At 37.4% G+C, this 22839-nt stretch overlaps 1 protein-coding gene across 4 annotated transcripts in view; it reads right to left on the bottom strand.

The window, feature by feature from the left end:
- Positions 1–22839, bottom strand: part of KDM4C (lysine demethylase 4C) — a 397059-nt gene that overhangs the window by 131252 nt on the left and 242968 nt on the right. For all 4 annotated transcript variants that reach the window (XM_060102149.1, XM_060102151.1, XM_060102148.1 and 1 more), the window contains exons 16-17: positions 4754–4809; positions 2424–2532 (exon numbers count right to left, since the gene is read on the bottom strand). In XM_060102149.1, the coding sequence (XP_059958132.1) occupies positions 2424–2532; positions 4754–4809 (165 nt within the window). The remainder of the gene's footprint in view (positions 1–2423; positions 2533–4753; positions 4810–22839) is intronic.

Consider the following 22839-nt stretch of genomic DNA (forward strand, 5'->3'; position numbering starts at 1 on the left):
TGTATTTTCCCACTTAAGATAACCACTTTGAGCATTCTGATAAACATCATTCCAAAAAACTCGCCATGAGTATAAAATTATATTAAAAACAGAAAAAAATCTGATCTACAGCCTGCTGTTTTCACTCAAATATGTGTCATGAATATCTGTATGTCAATAAAGAGCTCTCCATTATCATCTGAAATAGAGTTTAGGTGATCTGAAGTTCAGTCAAGACACATTCTTTTAAAGGTGCCAATTGTTTAAGGACGGAAAACCTTCTATAAAGAATATGTAACATACACAATCAAGGTGGCAACCTTTTACCACTTTCGGATGCAACCATCAGATTTCAGATTTCTGAAATACAGCAAATACAATTTGCTGACTGGCACGGAAATGATCCATGCTGCCCCTCCCTGCTGTTCCCTTAAAACCCCTTTGAGACTGGTGTGAGGGACGGCAGATCACTAAGGAAGCATTCGTGGACAAGAGAAGCCAGCACATAGGTCCTTACAGGGAAGCATCAAGAGCAATGACCACTATTCCAAGGGACATTCAACTGATAACAGAAATCATCTTTCAGAAGAGAGAACCAAAGGTGGTTGTTAAATGTAGTGTTTGAATTTTTGCAAATATATATTACTTGTAAATCAGAAAAATATTAAAATGTACGACATTTGTTAGTATTTGTCACACTAAGCATTAAAGGTTGTAGCATGTCATGAACTCAACATTTTTCTTTATAACCTGCCCTACAGTCCTAGTTCTGGCAAATGTTTTTGTTTCTTTTTGGTGGTTTTTTTTCCCCCAATGAAAAATATTTTTATTAGTTTTAATGGAAAAAACTAATGCATTTTGTTCCAATCATAAAGGCCCAAACAATATTCACAGATAGAATATGTATCAACTGAATAATGAAAACAAGTTTATATAAGTAAACAGCAATAGTTGAAAAGCAGTTTGTGCATAAAATGTAATGTGATATAAGGTTTATTGTATTCATTCTTTTTTCTTCTTTCTGCACCAATTTTTACACAACTTTTCACCCTTTTGGGTGTTACGGTTTTTGCACTCAGAATGCACTTATAAACAAAGTAACAGCACAGTAAAACAAAAGAAAGGGCAAAATAAAGGCTAAACATGAGATTTCTTGAAAGCAAGTAGAAACAGCAGTCTGAAGAGTCATGGAAGATGACTTCTGCCTTTCTCTCGTGTCAGTGTTTGTTTTCTTTTTTAAACTGGTGAACAAGATACAAGATTTCAAACTTTTTCCTACAGAAGTCCATGAGCTGAACAACCTTACTCTCTTCTGATAGTCACTATGAGCTTTAAGGGGCCATTGAAATGGCCCAATCATTTCCATCTCATTCACAAAACTTCCGTTACCACACCCTGAGCATCCTTGATCCCACCACTCATATCTGCCAACAGCAGTCATCAGGCCCATAAAGGGCCACGTATTTTCTAGCTATGTGAAATTTCTGATGGAGCTATAGTGGAAAATAACAGTGTTCACTGAAAGACAGCAGAATAGATTCTAAGTTCCTGAGACAGAAGTCCAGAGACAAAACACCCAGCTCCCCAGTGGGAGAGAGGCGACTAATAACAAAGCAAGTAACACTCAGGTAGAGAGTTACAGTTCAGCCTCTGAAATAGTGGAAAGACCCCAAGTTAGACGTAACAAGGACTGAAGAAACTGTAGGGTATTAAGTCCACTTGTAAGACAGGCTTCAGTATTTTAAGGTCAGGCAATTTAACTTTAGGGAAAATTCTCATTAACTATGAAATATAAGGGCCTAAGCTAATGACCTGTTGGCTCACAATTTAACAGAACTCCAAGGTTACATCAATGTTGAGGATGTTAAAGGCCTAACTTTTCAATGAAAAAAATACTCTCTTAACAAAGAGAAACAATGGAAAATAACCAGCCAGAGAGTTTGGCAAATTAAATGACTTGTCTCTATTCGTGGGGAAATCCCTTGGGAATAATTAAAGTTTTTGCATTTCTCTGCAAGTCTCTTCTTGGTGAAGAGATGACAAAATAGGTTAGATGCGTTTTGCCAAGTCAAGGCCAACCAAAAAGAGGCAAGAGAGAGAAAAACTAAGCAATTCAAATAAGACATAGTTGGATAGCTCGGGTCAGTTCTATTAAACTTCACAGGATAGCCTATAGTTTGAAAATTCACATTAATCCAGGAAATGCAGTATTCCTTTGCCTCACTGAAAACAGAAGCTGAAGAAAGTTATAGGCAGACTTAAAATATAACAGGAAAAAAGTGCATACAGATAAGTAAATTTAGGCTAAAGGAAAAAAAAAGGTAGAATGAAACAATGAGGCTAAGAAAAAAATTACCTTGGAGTGCATGCATAAATAGAAATATTCGGAACTTGAAATTAACACTAATTTATGAGGGAAAAAAAAAAGAAGCTTTGCCACTCACCAGTTTTAACCTCTGTAAAGGTATTCTGCCTACATCTATCTGTGTCCTTTCTGGAACATTAGTGAATCGGACTTCTGGGATCGCAACAGCACACATGACATGGGCCCACCTACAGGAAAGGAGACATAAATGTAATCAACCGTTCCCTAAACTTATGTATCCCATACTTCAACCAGAGGATGGCAATTCTCTCGGATGGGAAACACACAGATGAGAAAGAAAGCCCAAAGCCTATATCTATCACAGACTCTTTGAATTTAAAACCTACTGGATGATACCTGGATAGATTCAGTACCACACCTGCCCACCACTGTGACATGAAGAACTAGGTGAAAACCAAAGAATCCAATCATTATATTTTTCTACACGTGACCTGCAAAATACTGAAATGTAGGTCTGCTATTTCATTTGATACTGAAATATAGAGGTGTTTAATGTACTTAAGCTAATTATAATTAGTATGTGGCAAAAGATTAGTTCAATTAATAAAAGGTATAAACTGGGTACACCACATAATCTTTTTTACATAATACGAATATCATGAAGCAAACTAGAACAAATAGCAAAAGTTTTCTAACAGAATTAATACTGATTAAGTCTTTAATTAAATTGTTTCTTATTGCAATCCTACTATAATCAAAGGAACCAAGAGATAAGGAGAAATGAAATTTAGCTTGTTCCCTCGTTTCCTACTAAAAACCTAGAATATCTCCTTTCAAATTCTGAATTACTCCAGAAAAATGACAACGTCCTCATTAACACTGTTAAGTCTCTCATAAATCTTATGCCTCAAATAAATATAGAGACTCTTGAGGTTTAAAGAGATTTTGAAAGAATTATCAAATTTGTCAACCTATTTTTAAGTCAAAGCATATTATTTCACCCTAAATATAAGACTCCATCCTGCCTTTAAAGACCACAGGGACAAAGGGTGAGTGTCGACCCCATCAGGGTATTCTTTTGTATCTAAATAAATACTATACTTCTATAGCAAACACTACTTCTTTGTGTCCTGCCCAAAGGAAGGAAGAGAAGTTCTTGTCACCTCTGTCTTTACAGGAACTGCCTAAGTCATCTCGCAGTCTGCATAACCCGTGTGACATCCTAGAACTAGTCAATGGTTTTTAGCATAGTGCCAATGACATTAACTAAGACTGTGAGAGATGAACATCCAAAATTAAGCAAATATACAGCTTCTTAGACTAAACTTTATCAATGTAGGAATAAGTGCCTTCACTCTTCCTTATAAACAATCAGAAACATGCACATGCACGTAATTATGCCAACTCCATCATTACATGACAGGACATGACATTACTCCAAGGGTACCAGCTCCAGTGCCCATGGGGCCAGGCAAGATGTAACCAAATACACACATACTGGTAAATCATGGTAACCCGAGGAGCACCTGCCCCATTTAGGCCAGGTTCTCATCCTAGCTTGTTATTGTCATACAGAGATACACAATCATTTATTAAGTAAAGATGAACATCTGGATTTTTATATAAAACCTCTCAACTTTTAAATTTTGAATTAAATTCATAAAGTGGTGTGTCAGTCAAATAAAACATATCTTGGGGCTGGATCTGGCTCTCAAGTACCATAATACAACCTATACCTAAACCTTTTCTACATGTTTCTATTTCCATAGGAACCTATAATTTGCTTTGGCCCCATTTTAAATATTTAAATCGGGTCATAAAAATAAAATTCATACAAAAATATATTTCAACAACCGCCATAGAAACAAGACTTTCTCTTATGTTCACTTATGACTCTCTTCATATTCTCCAACTGTCCCCTTTAAATTGCAAAATCAATCTTTTCTCCCTGTGTTTCTATTTTAGAATACACACTTTCTTGTTAATTTGCTGGTGTTAAAAGTAAATGGTTTTATTCTAATAGTATGATTATAATTGATTGCATTTACCTGAAGATAACAGGTAAAGAAAGTCTTGTTTCACTGTTTTCAGGCATATTCTGTTTTTATTACAATGAAAGCATTCATCATATTAAACACAAAGATTCCAAAGGCACCTAGAGGATATGGGCTCTCTTCAAACTCTGTTAGTGAAAGAGGGGTTATTCCTCATGATGTCAAAGACACAGAACAGAAGCTGACTTAGAACACCTTTGCCCAGCAGAGGTGAACATGCTGTCTGTAATGGTTTCTGGAGACATGCACAGAATCCCCACCTCAGACCTAAACAGCAAAAGCTGTGGAACAACGTGTACAACAATGAGAGGTAAAGCACACTGTCACCCAGAGGTTCAACACTCAAGAGAGAGAAGGAAACGATGAAATTCAACACAATTAATGTACTACTTACTTATTGTTCTTAGTTTCCTTAAGAGCACCCCCTCTCAAATTGCAGAGACAGCACTCCTAGGGCAGAAAAAACACCACACAATTATTAGAGCCATGTAATAAAAGTCAGTACTGTTTATCTAAATATCCCCATAAATGCTAATTTTTTATTTTAAAATTAAAATTATCAGGAAATTCATGAAGGACTATCTCTAAACAGTTCAAGAAGGGAGAGGAAAAGAGAGGTAGGAAAGTGAGGGGACACCCAAAAGTGTTCTCAGTGTATGTATCTCCTAGGGGAAACCATCATTATCCTAGTATCATGTTCAATTGCCATCGCTGGGGGAAAGCTGTGACACAGAGAAACTGGTAGGTGGAGAGATACGTACCAAAATTCTAGAACAGAGAAATACACATACAACTCGGTTCCCTTGAGTTCTGGGAATCCACTCCTGTATACAGGATGGCTAAAAAACGGTATTGGCAGGCTTCATTCTGATATGTGGATAAGAAGGAAGCTCTTTTTAAAAGACACTCTTCAAAAAACTATCTCTTGGGTCTTTCTATGGGCAAATAGCATGGGAAAAATTGCTCTGATAAACCCAGGCTTTCCAGCCCCAGAAAACAGTGCCATAAAATGTTTTCCTTTATCTTCCCCACATAAGTTTATATTTTTGGCACTTCTATGTGTCTTAGATTGGCACAGACTTTTCATTCCAAGATGACTCCCTTTACTACAAACATACTTTATCATTTCTCATTACAATTTTATGAAAAAGTCCACGAGAAAACAGGGCCAGAAAGTAATGCAATGCCTTTTGTTGACCTAGAATTTTTAATTAAATACCTAAGTAAATTTTTTATTTTCAACCTCAAGCTTGTCCTCCCAATTTACTGCACTAATAGTCTGGGGTTTCTTTTCAATAGTTACAGGTTATTTTGTGTTTTTTTATTTCCTCCAAGCTGTCTATATAAAATTTCTTTATATGTTCTTTAAGGTGATCTCCCTTAACTGATTTTGACAGCTTTGCTCAGCTTTACAGGGAATCCCTCTAACTTATCTACTATTAATAATGGGGTGTCATACTCCACAGCTTTTCTTTTTCTGAGACCACCACCAAAATCACTGAGGAGGATCAACATATCTGTAGAACTCTTAATAGGCAGCAAAAAAGGCAAAAAAACTAGAAATGTTCAATGGTTTTACTTGTCTGGAAAGTCTCTGCACATCTGTCTGAAACTTCCCTGGTGATTATTAAAGGTTCAGAGTAGCAAAAGCTGCCCTGTGTATATCCATTTGAATCCATTATAAGCCCAGCTCAAGAAGATAATTTGATGGAGAACATTCTCTATTGCAAAGCCTTATTCCAGCGGCCTTTGAAAGAACCGGTTTTGATGAAACACACAACGAAAGGAAAATTTCACAATCCAAATATTGAAAATGGGAAATCCAATAATTCACATTATTCAATAATATCCAAATTATTCAATAACAATTTCATAAAATGTTACTGATTTTATTTTTTTTCTGTAGTTTAACACACTTTCTACAGAGAGAGGATGAAAATGAACACAAAACAGGAGGTCAAATGTTGTCATTGAAACTAACATAAAAAGATGTTAATACGTAAGTGGGAATGCAGGAAAGGAGAGCTGTGGACCGTGAGAAGAGCAGACACTGAGAGAATTAGATGTCTGATTAATTAAACTAGTAGTGAGAAGAAGCCTAAAGGGACGAGTTAGCAGAATTAAATATAGCAAAGCAGCATGGAAGCCGCTTCCATGCACCTGATTAGGATCATGAACAGGTACATGTGCTGCAGAGCCAAATATAACAGAAGCAAACAGCCTCTAAAGTGGAATCTGTAGACTCAAGGTGTTAAGTGGAGTTGAGAAGACTCCTGCCTGTCACAACATGAAACTTGTTCTTTCTAGGGTCACAAGCGACCTCCATGTCACCAAATCTAATGGATATTTCAAGTCCTTGGTTCGCCTGACCTCTTAGCAGCATTCAACATTGTCAGCTGTGCCTAAAACAGTTTCTCCCTGTGGTTTCTATGACCCGCCACTCTCCTCATTGTCCTTCTCCATCTCTAGTTGATACTCAGCTTCCTTTACAGGCATCTCTTTCATGCTCCTTAAACACTGTAATTTCTGTAGCAGGGCCTATTCACTCCTCTCTCCACACCTGTTTGCTAGGCATTTGATCTACTACCCTGATTCCCAAAACGCCACTGACTCAAACATCTGTCTCCTGAGATGTCTCACTGACAGCTCCACAGGCATCTCAAATACACGTGCAACACTGAGCTCATGTCTTCTTCCCAAGCCAGTTTCCCAGCAGTGGCATCAACCATCCAGTCTAGCTCAGGCTAGAAGACATAATTTTCCTCTCATCCTAGATCCAATCAATTGAATTCTGTCAATCCCACCTTCCATGAGTTTCCCTCTGACCCCAAACACACCAGACACGCTGCTCCGTTCTTCATTAAACTGAACACATCCATGACATTTCAACCCAAATGTTGATTTCTCAAAGAGGGCTCTCTTCATCCCCTGCTCAGTTACTTCCCTCTCATTACTCTTGCTAATATTTGTTGAATCCCTTCTGCTGTCTTCACTAAACTGCTAGCTCAATGAGTGCTGGGAGAATATCTGTTAGGTGACTCTTTCTCTATCACGACAGCCAATAGAGAGTGCACCCTCCATATGAATTTGTTAAATAAATGAGAAAATATGGCAAAATAGGGCAGAGTGAAAATCTTGAAAATCACCAAAGCATCACCAAATTGCCAAGACCATTTTCACATATTGGTGGTGTACTAAGGAAAGAAAGCTTCAGGCTCCAGTGACTTAACATGGAGTTAAGAAATGGGCAAAGACCGCCTGGAGGGGTGGGATAGGGAGGGTGGGAGGGAGGGAGACGCAAGAGGGAAGGGATGGGGAAACAGATGTATATGTATGACTGATTCACTTTGTTATAAAGCAGAAACTAAAAAAAAAAAAAGAAAAAGAAACGGGCAAAGTGAGAGTGGCATGCACATATATACACTACCAAATGTAAAATAGTTGGCTGGTGGGAAGCAGCAGCATAGCACAGGGAGATCAGCTTGGTGCTTTGTGATGACCTAGAGGGGTCGGGTAGGGAGGATGGGAGGGAGGCTCAAGAGAGAGGGGATATGGGACGTGTATGCATATGGCTGATTCGCTCTGTTGTGCAACAAAAACTAACACAGTATTGTGAAGCAGTTATACTCCAATAAAGATCTATTTAAAATAATAATAATAAGTTATACAATGAGAATGCAAGCACTGTTTAAACTCTTTTTTTTTAATTTTCCCTCTATCAGGTTTTTTTTTTCAGTTTCTGCTTTATAACAAAGTGAATCAGTCATACATATACATCTGTTCCCATATCCTTTCCCTCTTGCGTCTCCCTCCCTCCCACCCTCCCTATCCCACCCCTCCAGGCGGTCTCAAAGCACCGACCTGACCTCCCTGTGCTATGCGGCTGCTTCCCACTATCTATCTACCTTACGTTTGGTATTGTATATATGTCCATGCCTCTCTCTCACTTTGTCACAGCTTACCCTTCCCCCTCCCCATATCCTCAAGTCCATTCTCAAGTAGGTCTGTGTCTTCCTGTTTTACTGTTTAAACTCTTGATAAGTATTTTACAAAGAAATAAAACTTTAAAATTCTACAAAAAAAAAAAGAAACAGTGATTTGAGTTATTTTTGCCATGATTTACTTGAGTGAGAAATCAAATTTCTTAGTAAAGTACAAAAATATTCATGACCAAGTAATTTTGATTTACATGATACTATATGATATCATAGTTTCTATTTGATTCCCTTAATTTGGAAAAGATAACTAGGAAAGAAAAAAGTCATGTCCAGTTACATCAGTTTTTTTAACTCACCATCACTTATATGGGTGAAACTAGCTGGTCTGATAGAAACACAAAGATGTCAACCTGTCAAGTCATTCATTTGTAAATTAATTTGAACTAAGTGCCTATGTTAATAGCTCAGTAAAAGACAGTATCAGATAGGACAATTTTTAACCTTTCTTTCCTTTGTCTAAGTAGTACTTTATTGTCAGAAAACAAAAAAATTTAATAGATTAACCCTTACCTGAAAAGTAGCCCAAGTTTTCTTAAGAATCTATACAGATACACAGATTGATATACAGAAAGGTTGTATACAATGTGATATACAGAAAGGTTGGCACCTACCAAATATACTAATTGTACTAAGTACTGATCATCTCCAAATTCAGTGAAAGAATTGAATGAGAAAGTAGGAAGTGATAGTGTCCTTCAGGACATTAAATCATTGAATTGGTTATCAGTAATAAAAATTCTTCCATCAGAAGAACAGAGACTATATTAAAGGCCTAATTCATTCCAGATACCATGCCAGAAACATCATGTACTTCACCCCCCTTCCTTAACATGAACTTATTAGGTAACTAATACCATACTTCATAGATGAGGAAACTAAGATGCAAGAGATTGAGTTACTTGACTAAAATCATCCAATCCAGGGGTAATCAAACTTCTTCTGAAAATGGTCAAATATTCACTAACTTAGGCTTTGCACAACTACAGAGTTACTGCAACTAATCAACTCTGCCATTGTAGGACAATATGTAAACAAATGGGTGTGGCTGTATCCCTATAACAATGTTATTTACAAAAATAGGCAGTGAGCAGGCTTAGACCCACAGGTTGTAGTTTTCCAACACCTAACAAACTAGCAAAAGGAGCAACTGGGTTCAGGCTCAGCCCTTCCTGACCACATGTCCATGCTTTTTTCTCCAGCATCTTCTGGAGGCAAGGCACAAGGTAGACAGCCAAAATAAACAGGAAACTGTACCTGCCCTGGAAAGCTCACAACTGAGAAGGGGTGAAGACCAGTGTGTATTTAACCATACTATGAAGAAAATAATGACAAAGGGCATAACCAAGTCCCCATTTCCTCATTTCTATAAGTAACTAAGAATTCATTTTTTAAACTAATCCCCTCAAAAGAACTCATATCAAAAAAAATTGTTACCAAGCAGCATATATTACATAACAATCTGTGTTCCCATTTGTTTCATTAATCTAGCTAATAATAAAACTTCTCATTGGTATGATATTAAATTTATCTCCACTTCATCCTTCAAAAATGATACTACCATTTCAGGCAAAAGCAGTGTTTTAGTTGGTCTGTGCAATCAAACCTCAGGCTAAATGAATCCAATTTAAATGAGAGGAAGAACAGTAAAACTAGTGAGCCAGCCATATCCGGGTGCTTAACAAAGTGCAGATGGCCAAGGTTCAAATCACAGTTCTGCCATTCACTACTGATATGACCTTTGGTCAGTTACTTACCTAGCCCCTACCCCTCAGATATCTTACCTATAAAAGAGGAAAAAACTACTACTTCCCTAAATGAGTTAATAAATGTAAAGTAATTCATAAACACACAATCAATACAAGAAGAACAGTAGTTAAATATGTGAAAGGTTAATTGTGGTTCCAGACCACTATAACATTGTCCACGGATGATGAGCTGGGTATAGTAATTTAGCAGGGAATAAAATATGGATCTGTCATTATAATTCTCTTGAGGTAGGAAAAGCAAGACAAAGAAGTAGAGAGAAAAGAAAACTCTCCAGGAACCCAAAATCCAGGTAGCTGGGCTCTAAAGCAAAGAGAAATCTTTCCTAGTTTTAAAAGCTGACAATCCAGCTATGGAAACCAGACAAACGCTAGAGTCTCCATAGTCTCAGAAACAAACATTGCTAAAGGCAAAAGTCCTAATCCCACCCTCAAAACACCTGACATCAGAGTAGACTGAATCAAACAAAAGCTGCAAAAAAGTGCAGACCCCACTCAGGTGTAATCAGGTTGACTTCACTTCTACTCTAGAAATCTGACATACGAAGGGGCACACTCTTTTTGGAAATAATAATTTTAACTTCATTTGCTACAGACAAAATGTCCACCACACAATCAAAAAAAAAAGCACAAGGTACACTAAAAAGCAAGAAGATATGACTTATGATCAAGAAAGGAAATAATCGATAAAATCAGACACAAGATAGGCAAGATATTGGAATTATCAGATGGAGAGTTTAAAATTAGTATGTTTGAATTGCTAAAGGATCTAGTGAAAAGAACAGACAATATATGTGAAGAAACAGAAAAATTTTAGCAAAGTCATTAAATTAATTTAAAAACAAATTAAAATGGTAGAAATGAAAAAATATGACATTAGAAATGTTGAATTCAATAGACAGATTTCAAAGCAGACTGGAATTGGCAAAGTAAAAGCTAAATTAATTTAAAGACATGAATAGGAAATATAAGGAAAAAAGCAGTTATAAGAATTAACAGAGCTCTAAGGGAAAATAACAACCTATTCAATTTATGTATAATTGGAGTCCAAGAAGAAGAGGGAAGAAAGAATGGATGATAAGAAATGTTTGAAGAGTTAAAGGCAGAGAACTTTCCAAAGTTGATAAAAGACATCAACCCATAGATCCAAGATGCCCAGCAAACCACAAGCAGATGAATACAAAGGAAGCATATCTAAATACTTAACAATCAAAACTCTGAAAACCAAATATGAAGAACATATCTTAAAAGCAGAGAAAAAAGACATATTTAGTAAACAACCATATAAATTCCATCTAAAATCCAACCAGAAACACTGGAGGAAAATGGCAATGGAACAATATCCATAAAATACTGAAAGAAAAAAGCTGGCAACCTGAAATTCTATTTCCAAGGAAAATATCCTTTGAAAATGAAGATAAGATAAAAATAATCTCATAGAGACAAAAATCTATGAGAATGAATCTATACTATAACAACCACTAAAAAAAAATCTTCAGAATGAAGGAAAATGACACCAGCCTGAACCATGAAGTGGCAGGAAAGAATGAAGAACACCTAAAATGGGTAAATATAAAATAAAGCTTTAATATCTTCAAAACACACACACACAAACAAAGAGAGCAAAAGAGAGAGACAGAGAGACTATACAAGTTTCATTTAAAAACTTGATTGTTTCACACAAAAATAACGATACTATGGAGACGGAGTGGAGTCTATGCAGAAGTAAAATGTAAGATAAGACCACAAACAGAAGGGAAGTTAATCAAATTATACTGTTGTAAGGTTCTTACACTGTTCATGAAGTAGGATGATATTATTGGAAGGTGGGTTTTGATAATATAAAAATGAAAATTGTAATTTTCAGCAACCACCTATAACAAAGCCCTCAAGAAATTCCCAAATATTAAGTTCGAAGGAATATAAGCTCACAATAAAAACTCAAAAAACATCCAAGAAAATATGGTTACATAAGCAGAAAAAAAAAAAGACAATAGAATTAGATGCACATTGAGCTCAGATATAAGATGTAAAATAAGCATTTTAACATGTTTAAAAATTAAATATGGGTATTATGAATGTGAGAGACTACAAATAAATAACAAATCAGATTTTTAAAAATATAAAAATTCTATAACCAAAAAAAAATAACCTGAAATTAAAAACTTAGTGATATGTTAAACGTCAGACTGCTCTTGGTTGAAGAGAATATTAGAAAACAGAAAGTTAGAGCTGGATAAATAACCAAAAATTAATACCACAAACTATTCAAAAATGAATTCAATTGAATGTGTGTGTATGTATTTCTGATTCATAAAAATAAATTCCAATTGATTTACAGACCTAAACTCAAAAACAAAGCAGAACTACAGAAGTATTAAAAGAAATTTTAGGCAAATATATTGATGAATTTAGGATAAATATGACTTCTTAATATAACATTTAAAAAACAAAAGACATGTAGAAAACATTAATAAAGTTTGACTACATCAAATTTTTTTAATTCTAAAGGATAGAATACTATATAAATTAATATAAAATAAGATTAAAAATTTACAATAAAAAACAAAGATTGTTATCCAAAAAATAATTTTTAAAAAGCCATACTTTTAAAAAATAGGCAGAAGATTCAAAGACTCTTCATTGTCAATAAATACATGAAAGATACACAATTTCAAGAATAAAGAAAATGAAAAATGAAATAATGAGGGTTAACCTCAGATTTTTAAATCAGAATATCTATAGTCTGGGGGTATGTGAGTTGTTATGGTGGCTGTGGAGAGGAATTCAGCATTATCAATCAAAATTTTAAATGTACATAAATTATGACAAGCAATTCACCTTCTTAGAATCTATCTTAGCTAAACATTTACATCTATGCACAAGTAGGAATATACAATGACTATCATTTCATTTCTGTTCATAATAGAGAAAACAGTTAGCTCTGGGAGGAATTGGAATTGTCAGTTACTTAGATTTTATTTGTAATGTCTGAATTTTTTAATTTGATTCAGGTTTGAAATTTAAAATAGTGATGAAAAAGATACGGTAAATCCAAAAATTACTGAATTACTAAGAATTACACAATGAAATATTAAGTGAAAACCCTAAGGCATGTTTAAATAATCTGTGACACCATTTGGGTCTCCCAAGAACAACAAAATATAGCATTAGTTTATGCACAGAAAAGATCTGAAAGGCTGATTAACTAAACAGTATGAGTAGTTTTCTGTAAAAAAAAAAAAAAAAAAATGAGATGTGAGAATCTGAGAATGTTGGGAATGGGAGACCTTCCTAACAATACTTATTACTCTTACATTAAAAAAAGAAAACTCACAGGGCTTCCCTGGAGGCGCAGTGGTTGAGAGTCCGCCTGACGATGCAGGGGACACAGGTTCGTGCCCCGGTCCGGGAAGATCCCACATGCCGCGGAGCAGCTGGGCCCGTGAGCCATGGCCACTGAGCCTGCGTGTCTGGAGCCTGTGCTCCACAACGGGAGAGGCCACAACAGCGAGAGGCCCGCGTACCACAAAAAAAAAAAAAAAAGAAAAAAAGAAAACTCACAGACACACAAAGAAATTAAACCTTCTTCCACCTGTACCATTTTTCTAGGTTCCACATATATGCATTAATATACGATATTTGTTTTTCTCTTTCTGACTTACTTCACTCTGTATGACAGTCTCTGTATGACAGAAAGAGAAAAACAAATATTGTATATTAACGCATATATGTGGAACCTAGAAAAATGGTACAGGTAAACCGGTTTGCAGGGCAGAAATAGAGACACAGATGTAGAGAACAAACGTATGGACACCAAGCGGGGAAAGTGGCAGTGGGGGTGGGGGGGGCGATGAATTGGGAGATTGGGATTGACATATATACACTAATATGTATAAAATGGATGACTAATTAGAACCTGTTGTTTTAAAAAATAAATAAAATAAAATTCAAAAAAAAACTTTCCATCAAATATGTGTAATTTAAAATTAATGTAATCATGGAGGTTTATCTTTTTTTCCTAAATATTTTTTTACTTAAATGAAAATTTAAATGAGCATCTGTAATTTCTACCAGAGTCTCTCAGTGTATGGAAACTTCTTTCCAACCTAACCTGAGGAGATAGCAAAATTGTTCAGCCTTGCAGAACAAAACAAATAAATAAAATTCCACAGTGAACACTCATTGCCAGGCTTTTTTTTTTATCTTATGTTTATGAGCATGCCTCTTCTAGAAACAATAACACCCGGTGTAAAATGACTCACTATTATACAGATTTAGATATATTGCTAGTCAACTAATGTTTCCTAAAACAAAACAAAAAAATGCTGAAATGCCTGTTACAAAATGATTACTCTATGAGCAGCTGTTATTCCTGGCTCCCAAGGACAGCATCTAAAGAGCCATTCTATTGTGTAACCCACCCCCAGGGCAGCTAAAAGCTGAATGAAAAAGTATAAATTGAGATCATATTCTGGACATTGTACCTTTCCTACTTAGGTCCCTTTCCCTCACCTAATACCACTCACAAAATCCCCTTTTAGTAATACCAAGTTACTTTTAAAATTTGGTTTCATAAAAAGTCACCGCTGAGATGAACAGCTAGTATACCAATTTACAACACAATGATTTCTTTACAGCTCAGTTATTAAACTGAAAAACAGTGTTTATAATCAAAGTGCTGACACAACATTAACAACAATGGTGAGAAGGGCATTGTTAGAATATGGCTATCATAGTTGTTTGTTATTTGTCCTAGAGGGAAATCATGTTCCAATGGCTCTTCTATAAAACATCAATTAAAGAAATGTCAATACTAACATTCTCAAGCTGCCTTGTAAGGAGCTCTCATTTTAGCTGACGTATCCATAAGTGACACTAAAGCCAATTTTCAGTGCTATAGAAAAATTACAAGATTGAAGTAACTCCCCACAGCCTTATTTATCTGACGTGTTCATAACAGAAATGCAAAACCATAAAATAGGGCTGTCTGAGCTGGGAAAACAAAGACTAATTAATCACATTAATGGAAAACTAGCTTACAAAGTGCTGATCAACAAAACAGGGAAGAACAATTTCTGGAGATGGGGCTCAGTTATCAGGGTTGGAGAGAGGATGGAATCTCATGTTAGGATGGGGCTGGCAAGAATTCTGAGCGATTAGGAAATTGGATGACAAGTTTCCTACAGTAATCCTCTGAATGGAAATTTCACAGGGTCCAAAAAATTTTATACCAGCAAGTGAGTTCCCTAATTTAGATGCTCACACCTAATTTGTATTATAAGTAAAAATATATATTCATTCAACAGATATTGGTGAATCACCATGTTGTGTCCTAGACACTGGGCAACAGTAAATGACAAAGATACACTCTGGGGCTTCCCTGGTGGTGCAGTGGTTGAGAGTCCGCCTGCCGATGCAGGGGACGCGGGTTCGTGCCCCGGCCCAGGAAGATCCCACATGCCGCGGAGCAGCTGGGCTCATGAGCCATGGCTGCTGAGCCTGCGCGTCTGGAGCCTGTGCTCCACAGCGGAAGGGGCCACAACAGTGAGAGGCCGGTGTACCGCAAAAAAAAAAAAAAACACTCTGGCTAGGAGAGAATACAAACTAAATCAGTAGATTATTTAAGGTAAAGGATGTTAAGCACTTGAGAGTGGGCCATGGAGTTCTCTAGGGAAAGGTGATGGCAACAGATCCTGGCCTTTTCTAATAGGAAAGGTTATCAGAAAGTAAGAGAAAGAATATCTGGTAAGGTTTCATAAGCTATGAAAAAAAGTCGATGGCCTGAAGCCACTGTAAGGTTTGAATGCACCAAGGACATATAACCTGACTTATATTTTAATCAGATCATCCCAATTGCTGTGTTGACAGACAATAAAGGTTCAAGGGTAGAAGGGTGAAGAGAAGTTAGCAGGTTACTACCACATCCAGGAAAGAGAGGATGAGCAGATTAGTCTGGATTATGTCAGCCGAGGTGACTAAGAGGTGGACAGGATGCTAGATTCATTTTAAAAGTAGACAAGACAGGATCTACTGTCAGACAGATGTGAGGTATGAGAAAAAGAAAGCATCAAATCTAACTCTAAAGTTCTTGGCCTCAGCAGCTGGAAGGCCTGGAGATATGGAAGCCTGCAGAATATCTAGAATTCAGTTCAGGACAGGGTGAATTTGAGCTATTGGACATGCTAGAGGAGATGCTGTCATAAAGCTGGCCACAAGGGTGAGACTGAGCTGGAGCAGAAATGCCCAAGCCATCAATGACTAGATGCTGTTTACAACCATTAAAGCTATGAGATAGGATGAGGTTACCAAATGGGCTAGTGTAGAAAAGAGGCCCACATTTTGAACTCTGGGGAGTGAGAGGAAAAGCAGGAGAGTGCAGGATCCTGAAAGCCAAGTGAGGACTGCTTCAAACAGGAGACAGTGATCAACAGAAGTTTCTAAGAAAAAGTGGGGCAAAGCCTATGACTGGAATGAATTCAAGAGGGAAGTGGGGGAGAAGGGTTGGAGACAGTGAATAAAGATAAGCCTTTTCAGAAATTTTACTATATATATAGGGGCGTGGAGAAATAGAGTGGGAGCTAGTGGGAAGAAAGATCAAGAGAGGGTTTTTCGGTTTACTTGAAGATTGAAAAAATAACAGACTGTGTGGATAATAATGAGAATCATCTGGAGAAGGGATGTGGGCGAGAAAGGGATGAATTACTGTAACTATGATCCTGTGTATAAGAGAGCGGATGGCCTTAGGAGAAGAGATATTACAGATATGAAGCAGGTAGAAACATTAAGATCTCTACTGGTGTCTTCCCATTTCTCCATGAATATAAAGAGACTTCATGAGGTGAGGGTGAGGATGGGGAAGATGGGGAAGCTTGAGGAAAAAGAAGATATGAAACAGTCAATCAGGAGAGTAGTAGAGTGAATGAGTGATGGGAATGCAACATGAATTACCCACACCGTTGAGGACCAACTTCCAGTTACAAACTGAAAGCAAGAGCAATCTGCATATTGGGTGTTTCTCCACAGCCATACTCAGCTACAGAGGTGCAGGTACAGAGTAGATAGATAGTTGGATTTACCAGGGTTGAGTTATACCAAGGAAGAGTAACAAAGTCAGAGAGTGGCAAGGGAGCTGAGATATGTGCAAGGAAATATAGTAGCTTAAACAGAAGTAAGGACAGGAGGGGAGGGAGAGACTGAAAAGTTGGGAGCATTACTGAATCATACATCACAGTGAGGTGAAAGGATTGCTGGAGTCCCAGAACCAGAGGGTGTGGGCTAGACAGACAGAAGGTAGTCAGAGAAAGATGCCTGAAAATGACAGATGACACTGAAAATACAACATACCTAGTAGAATGCCGAATGGTTAAGAGTGAAAACTAATTACCCTTTCAAAAGGCTGTCTTTCTATTGTACACCCTTTAGTTCTCTGTTACTGCAATAACAAATTACCTCAAATACAATGGCTTAAAACAACATAAGTATGTAACAGTTCAGTAGGTCAGAATTCCAAAATGGGTCTCACTGGGCTAAAATCAAGGTGTCAGCAGGTCACTCTCTTCTGGAGGCTCTCAGGGAGAATCTATTTCTTTGCCCTCTGCAGCTTTTAGGGGAGCCCACGTGCCTTGGTCCTAGGCCCTCCTCCTCCATCTTCAAAGCCAGCAACAGCAGGCCAAGCACTTCTCACATCACATTACTCTGACCTTTTCTGCCCCGCTCTTCCTCATGTAAGGACCCTTCTGATTGCACTGAATGCACCCAGGTAAACAGAATAATATCCCTATTTGTAAAGCCAGCTGATTAGCAACCTTAATGCTATCTGCTACCATAATTCCCTTTTCATGCAACATAACATACAGGTTCCAGGGATTAGGATGTAGACATGCCGATGGCAGGGAGTGGGGGAGATGTTCTCACTACATTTTAACAATTTAAATACTATCATACAGCCATATGTATGAAAGGACGATAACAGAAGAGGAAATCATACTCTCTGTTTCAAATTACATCCCCCCCAACCATTTATCTTTCTGATGCCATTCCTTACAGCAGTATAAAAATTACTTTGAGGTTTGCAGAGCACCTATCCGACAGCAAGCCAGGCATATGCTCGATAGCAAGGAGAAGCACCTCTATAATTTAAGACTGGTCATAGGTAATCTACGTGGAACTTCACGGCATTTACATAATAGTATTTCCAGGATCCTAAGCAAAGTACTTCAAATTGAACATACATCTTACTTTGTTAAAACTGTACAACATTTGGCTTTCAAATAAAAACCCAGCTGGTTTATTCTTTCTTCCCAGCATGACCTTCGATAGCAAATAACAAAGTACAGGATTTCTTCATACTGCCACTGGACTAGTTTTTGCCATTCATGAGAAACGCCTGCACTTCACTTTTTTTTCCCCCTCCATGCTTCCTAGGGATCTCTTTCCTCATTGCTAAGGAGATGTGCATTTTAGCCCAGTGACCTCCGGGCATGCACATCCTGGTGTGCAGTGCAGTATGCTATGCTCCCCATAATGTCAGTCATTATTCTTCCTGACTTTACTTGTGCTCTCTGGTTGAAGCACTTAAGATTAATGAGGCATTTGTTCTCAATCAAGAAGCTATTTATGAATACAGTTCCCCTTACAATAAGCTATGTAGATTTCTCTTTCTCTCTCTCCATTACCAAAGTGGGGTAGGGAGGGTTTGTGTCTATTGAGCAAAAGGGAGAAGAATGAACAGAAAAGAAAAAAAAAAAAAAAAAGATTTGTGACTTTTTTAGCCTGTAAGCAGTTCCCTAACAGAAAGGCCTCCACATCATAGCTATGCTGTCAGGATAATTGATATCCTCAAATGTGCTGTTCTGTTTGCTTTAAGTAAAATAATTATTACCACCCTGGCCTTTGTGAGCCAAGTTTAAGTCTGCAGCTGTTCAAAAAATCTGCCTCCTCAGGAGGGAAAAGGCAATTCTGAACTCAAATGCGTCACCTCAAATGGGAGAGTGTGGTCTGGCTAGCGGCTTCCAGGGACACCTCACTGGAGAAGAGAACTGGCACAAGCAACCACTTGGCTACACACAGCCATGGCATTTAACAAGAATACAGCCTTTCTTTTTCTACTAGTTTTACTGTGTCTGAGGATCAAAGTCAGCCTTTCAGACTGACAGCCTCTCACCACCTGGTCTTGACAGTATCCCATGGAATAAAAAAAAAAAAAAACACAGCATAAAACACATCACAGGGAGAGGGTGTGCCACCACGACCTCTCAAGGCCATAGTCAATCAGATCTAAACATCAATGGCTCCGATCTACAAAGCCAATTCAGAGCTCCTTGTTAAAGAAAAATGCCAACTCGGTTGTCATTTGGGAAACTAGATTCAGGGGATTATCCAGCTCTGGGAAAGGTCCTCCAGGCAGAAACTAGAGTCAATATGAAAGAGTAAGGACACTGCTCTACTCAACCACCCAATAACACTAATCATTCCATATTAAGTATGTGACCAATTACACTATTAGTGCTGACTTTATTTTCAATGTAAACAAACAAAAATCATTCAGATACATTGCTCAGAATTAGGCCGGTTGTTCAGTCTTCTTTCCACTCTAAAAACAAGTAACTGAGAAGAGTAAAAAAAAAAAAAAAAAAAAAAAAAGAGTGTGGGCCTGAGAGTGAGAGGCCTGAGTACTGCCATGAATCTGGGCTCTCTTACCATATAGAGGGGTGATCCTAGACAAAGAAGTTACTCTCTCAAACCCCTGGCTCAGTATCTGTAAAATGAAATTTCTGAGATAGATGAAGAATTCTTTAGTCTTTGCCAGTACTAAATTTTATGGAAGCTAGAAAAATTCTATCCTTGCTACTTATATTGGTTTATATTTAAATCAGCAGTTATTCTGAATCTATAGGTCAAACATTTTAAAATGAAACTATTACTTTTTTTTAAAACACAAGACTTCCAAGAGCCAAATGATGGGCAATTCTAACATCTATTATCAGTACCACTATTTTTATTTGAGGAGTTGGAGAGGAGGTATAATGGTTGTATTTTGCAATAAGGGTAACATAATCCTCAGCCACATACATTTTCTTTAATTATCTCTACCCTAAGAGAATTCCCATGTCAGAGAGAAAGAAAGCACTGCCTTCAGATTTAACAGAGTGCGGTTAGGGTTGCTTCGTATCAGTTACGCCCCTATCTATAGGACCAGCCTCGATGCACAGTAGGAGTCAGACTCTATTAGACCAACTTCCTCCATTATTAGCCAGAGTACATAGAGTTATAGGGATTGGGACCTCATTGTTCCCAAAGATGAGTTACCAACTTTCCAAGAAGTTGATCATTTTTACCTGAGCCTTAAGGGTAGGGAGTTAAGACTAAGGTATATGGGCTTCCCTGGTGGCGCAGTGGTTAAGAATCTGCCTGCCAATGCAGGGGACACGGGTTCGAGCCCTGGTCCGGGAAGATCCCACGTGCCGCAGAGCAACTGAGCCCGTTTGCCACAACTACTGAGCTTGCGCTCTAGAGTCCGCGAGCCACAACTACTGAGCCCGAGTGCCACAACTACTGAAGCCCGCATGCCTAGAGCCCGTGCTCCCCAACAAGAGAAGCCACCGCAATGAGCAGCCTGCACACTGCAACGAAGAGAAGGCCCCGTTCGCCTCAACTAGAGAAAGCCCACGCATATAACGAAGACCCAATGCAGCCAAAGATAAATAAAAATAAAATAAATAAATTAAAAAAAAAATAAAGACTAAGGTATATTCCAAAGATTAAGAGTTCAGATAAACGTGTTCCAACAAATGACATAGATTCTTTAGCTCACAAGCTTTAGCAACACTGTGGGGTTGGGTTTTTTCAAGACCACTACCTCAGGTACTTCCAGATTTTAACTTTGTGATTATGATTCATGCAGAGAAAACACTCCACTTTCTTTCAAAAGCCAAAAAATAGCTATGTGCAGCCTTGGAGGGCATGAATGGCAACCACTACTCAATCTATAGATGCCACTTATTTATAATCAAGCAATAAAAATAAATAAACAAACAGCACCAAAATGTTTATTTATTTATTTATTTATTTATTTATTTTTCTTTTTGCGGTATGTGGGCCTCTCACTGTTGCGGCCTCTCCCGTTGCGGAGCACAGGCTCCGGATGCGCAGGCCCAGCGGCCATGGCTCACGGGCCCAGCCGCTCCGCGGCATATGGGATCCTCCCAGACCGGGGCACGAACCCGTATCCCCTGCATCGGCAGGCGGACTCCCAACCACTGCGCCACCAGGGAGGCCCCAAAATGTTTATTTTTAATCACTGCAATTGCTTATTCCACTCTTTGTAAGAGGAAAGAAGATGCTAATTCCAAATGATTATCAAGGTATAGCTTGTGCTCATATCTGTTAGTCCATTTAAAAAAAAAACAAATAAGCAAAATAAAGAGAACAGTGAATAGATAGGTGGCCAAGGTGAAAACCTATTTCATGTTTGGGTTTTGATTTCTGAAAACCATTTTGAAAAAAAAAAAAAACAGAATGCTATGTTTGTTATACATATATAGTACAACTTTATTACTCTACAGAGTATAATAAATGCTCTTCAATAGATAATAAATGTGTGCAATTACCTAGTTCAAGTATTTCATTATACAGAATGAAAATTCTAAACTTTAAGGTGTTTTAATTTTTCATTTCAAAATCTACCTTTTCATAGCACAACAATATCCACCCAACAATATAATATACAACTGTGTATTTTACTGTATTACTTTGAAACGAAAATATTTAAACAAATTCTCCTAAATTAAGAGCAAAGGGATATACTGAAATAAAAAGAAATCCCGAGGATGATGTGCATTGCCACAGATTCCTGAACATCAGGTAGATAAAGTTATAGTAAGGCCTTTAAAGTCACTTTTTAAAAAACAACGAAAGTTTCCTTGAACACATAAAAACTACACTGATCCAGCCAATAATTACCAATGTCACTTCTATTCCTATACTTTTCTGTTACTCATCACCTCTGACCAGGTTAAGAAATACAGGAATAAATTTAGATTTCTTGAAGGTGCCCAGTTCTTAAGGAAAACTAATTAAGGCAAAATGGAAATAAAAAACAACACAGAATCAAGGGATTTTAGGGTGAGAAGAGGCCTTAGATATACATCTCTAGTCGAACCTTCTCATTACGTTGCTTTTAAATCTTCCTGTAATTAAGATTTTAGATTATAGGTATGTGAGCTACTGTGTCTACACCTCCCTTCCCCCCAAGAATTACATATGGTGATTAAAAAAGCTCCCTAGTAAGGTATAGCACAAAATGATACTTTATTTGGACTTTTTCACACTGACAATGAAAACCTACAGCACAGGCTTAATGCTACCCTGGACAGAAGACTGGCAACTCAAGATTTGTCAGGGTCATAAATCTGAGTATGACGTGACTTCCCATATGTTAAATTACCAATCTTCCCATGAAGTTTTCACTCCCATTTTGGCACTAAAACAAAACCTCACAGTGACCCCCACTGCAAAAGAAACATCCAGATTTCCTGCAAAGAAACAACCACCAAAAAGCTACATTATTCCTAAATTTTAAAAAGAGAAAATCTCATCCATATTCCTCTTTAACCTCTTAACCTGCTTATATTTTATTCTTTAGAATTCCATTTATAAATTCTTTAGAAGATAGTATAGAAAATCCTCCTGTGATTTATTAGCATATTACCTCTTAA

Source organism: Mesoplodon densirostris, chromosome 6, assembly GCF_025265405.1.
Source record: "Mesoplodon densirostris isolate mMesDen1 chromosome 6, mMesDen1 primary haplotype, whole genome shotgun sequence".
Taxonomy (NCBI): Eukaryota; Metazoa; Chordata; class Mammalia; order Artiodactyla; family Ziphiidae; genus Mesoplodon; species Mesoplodon densirostris.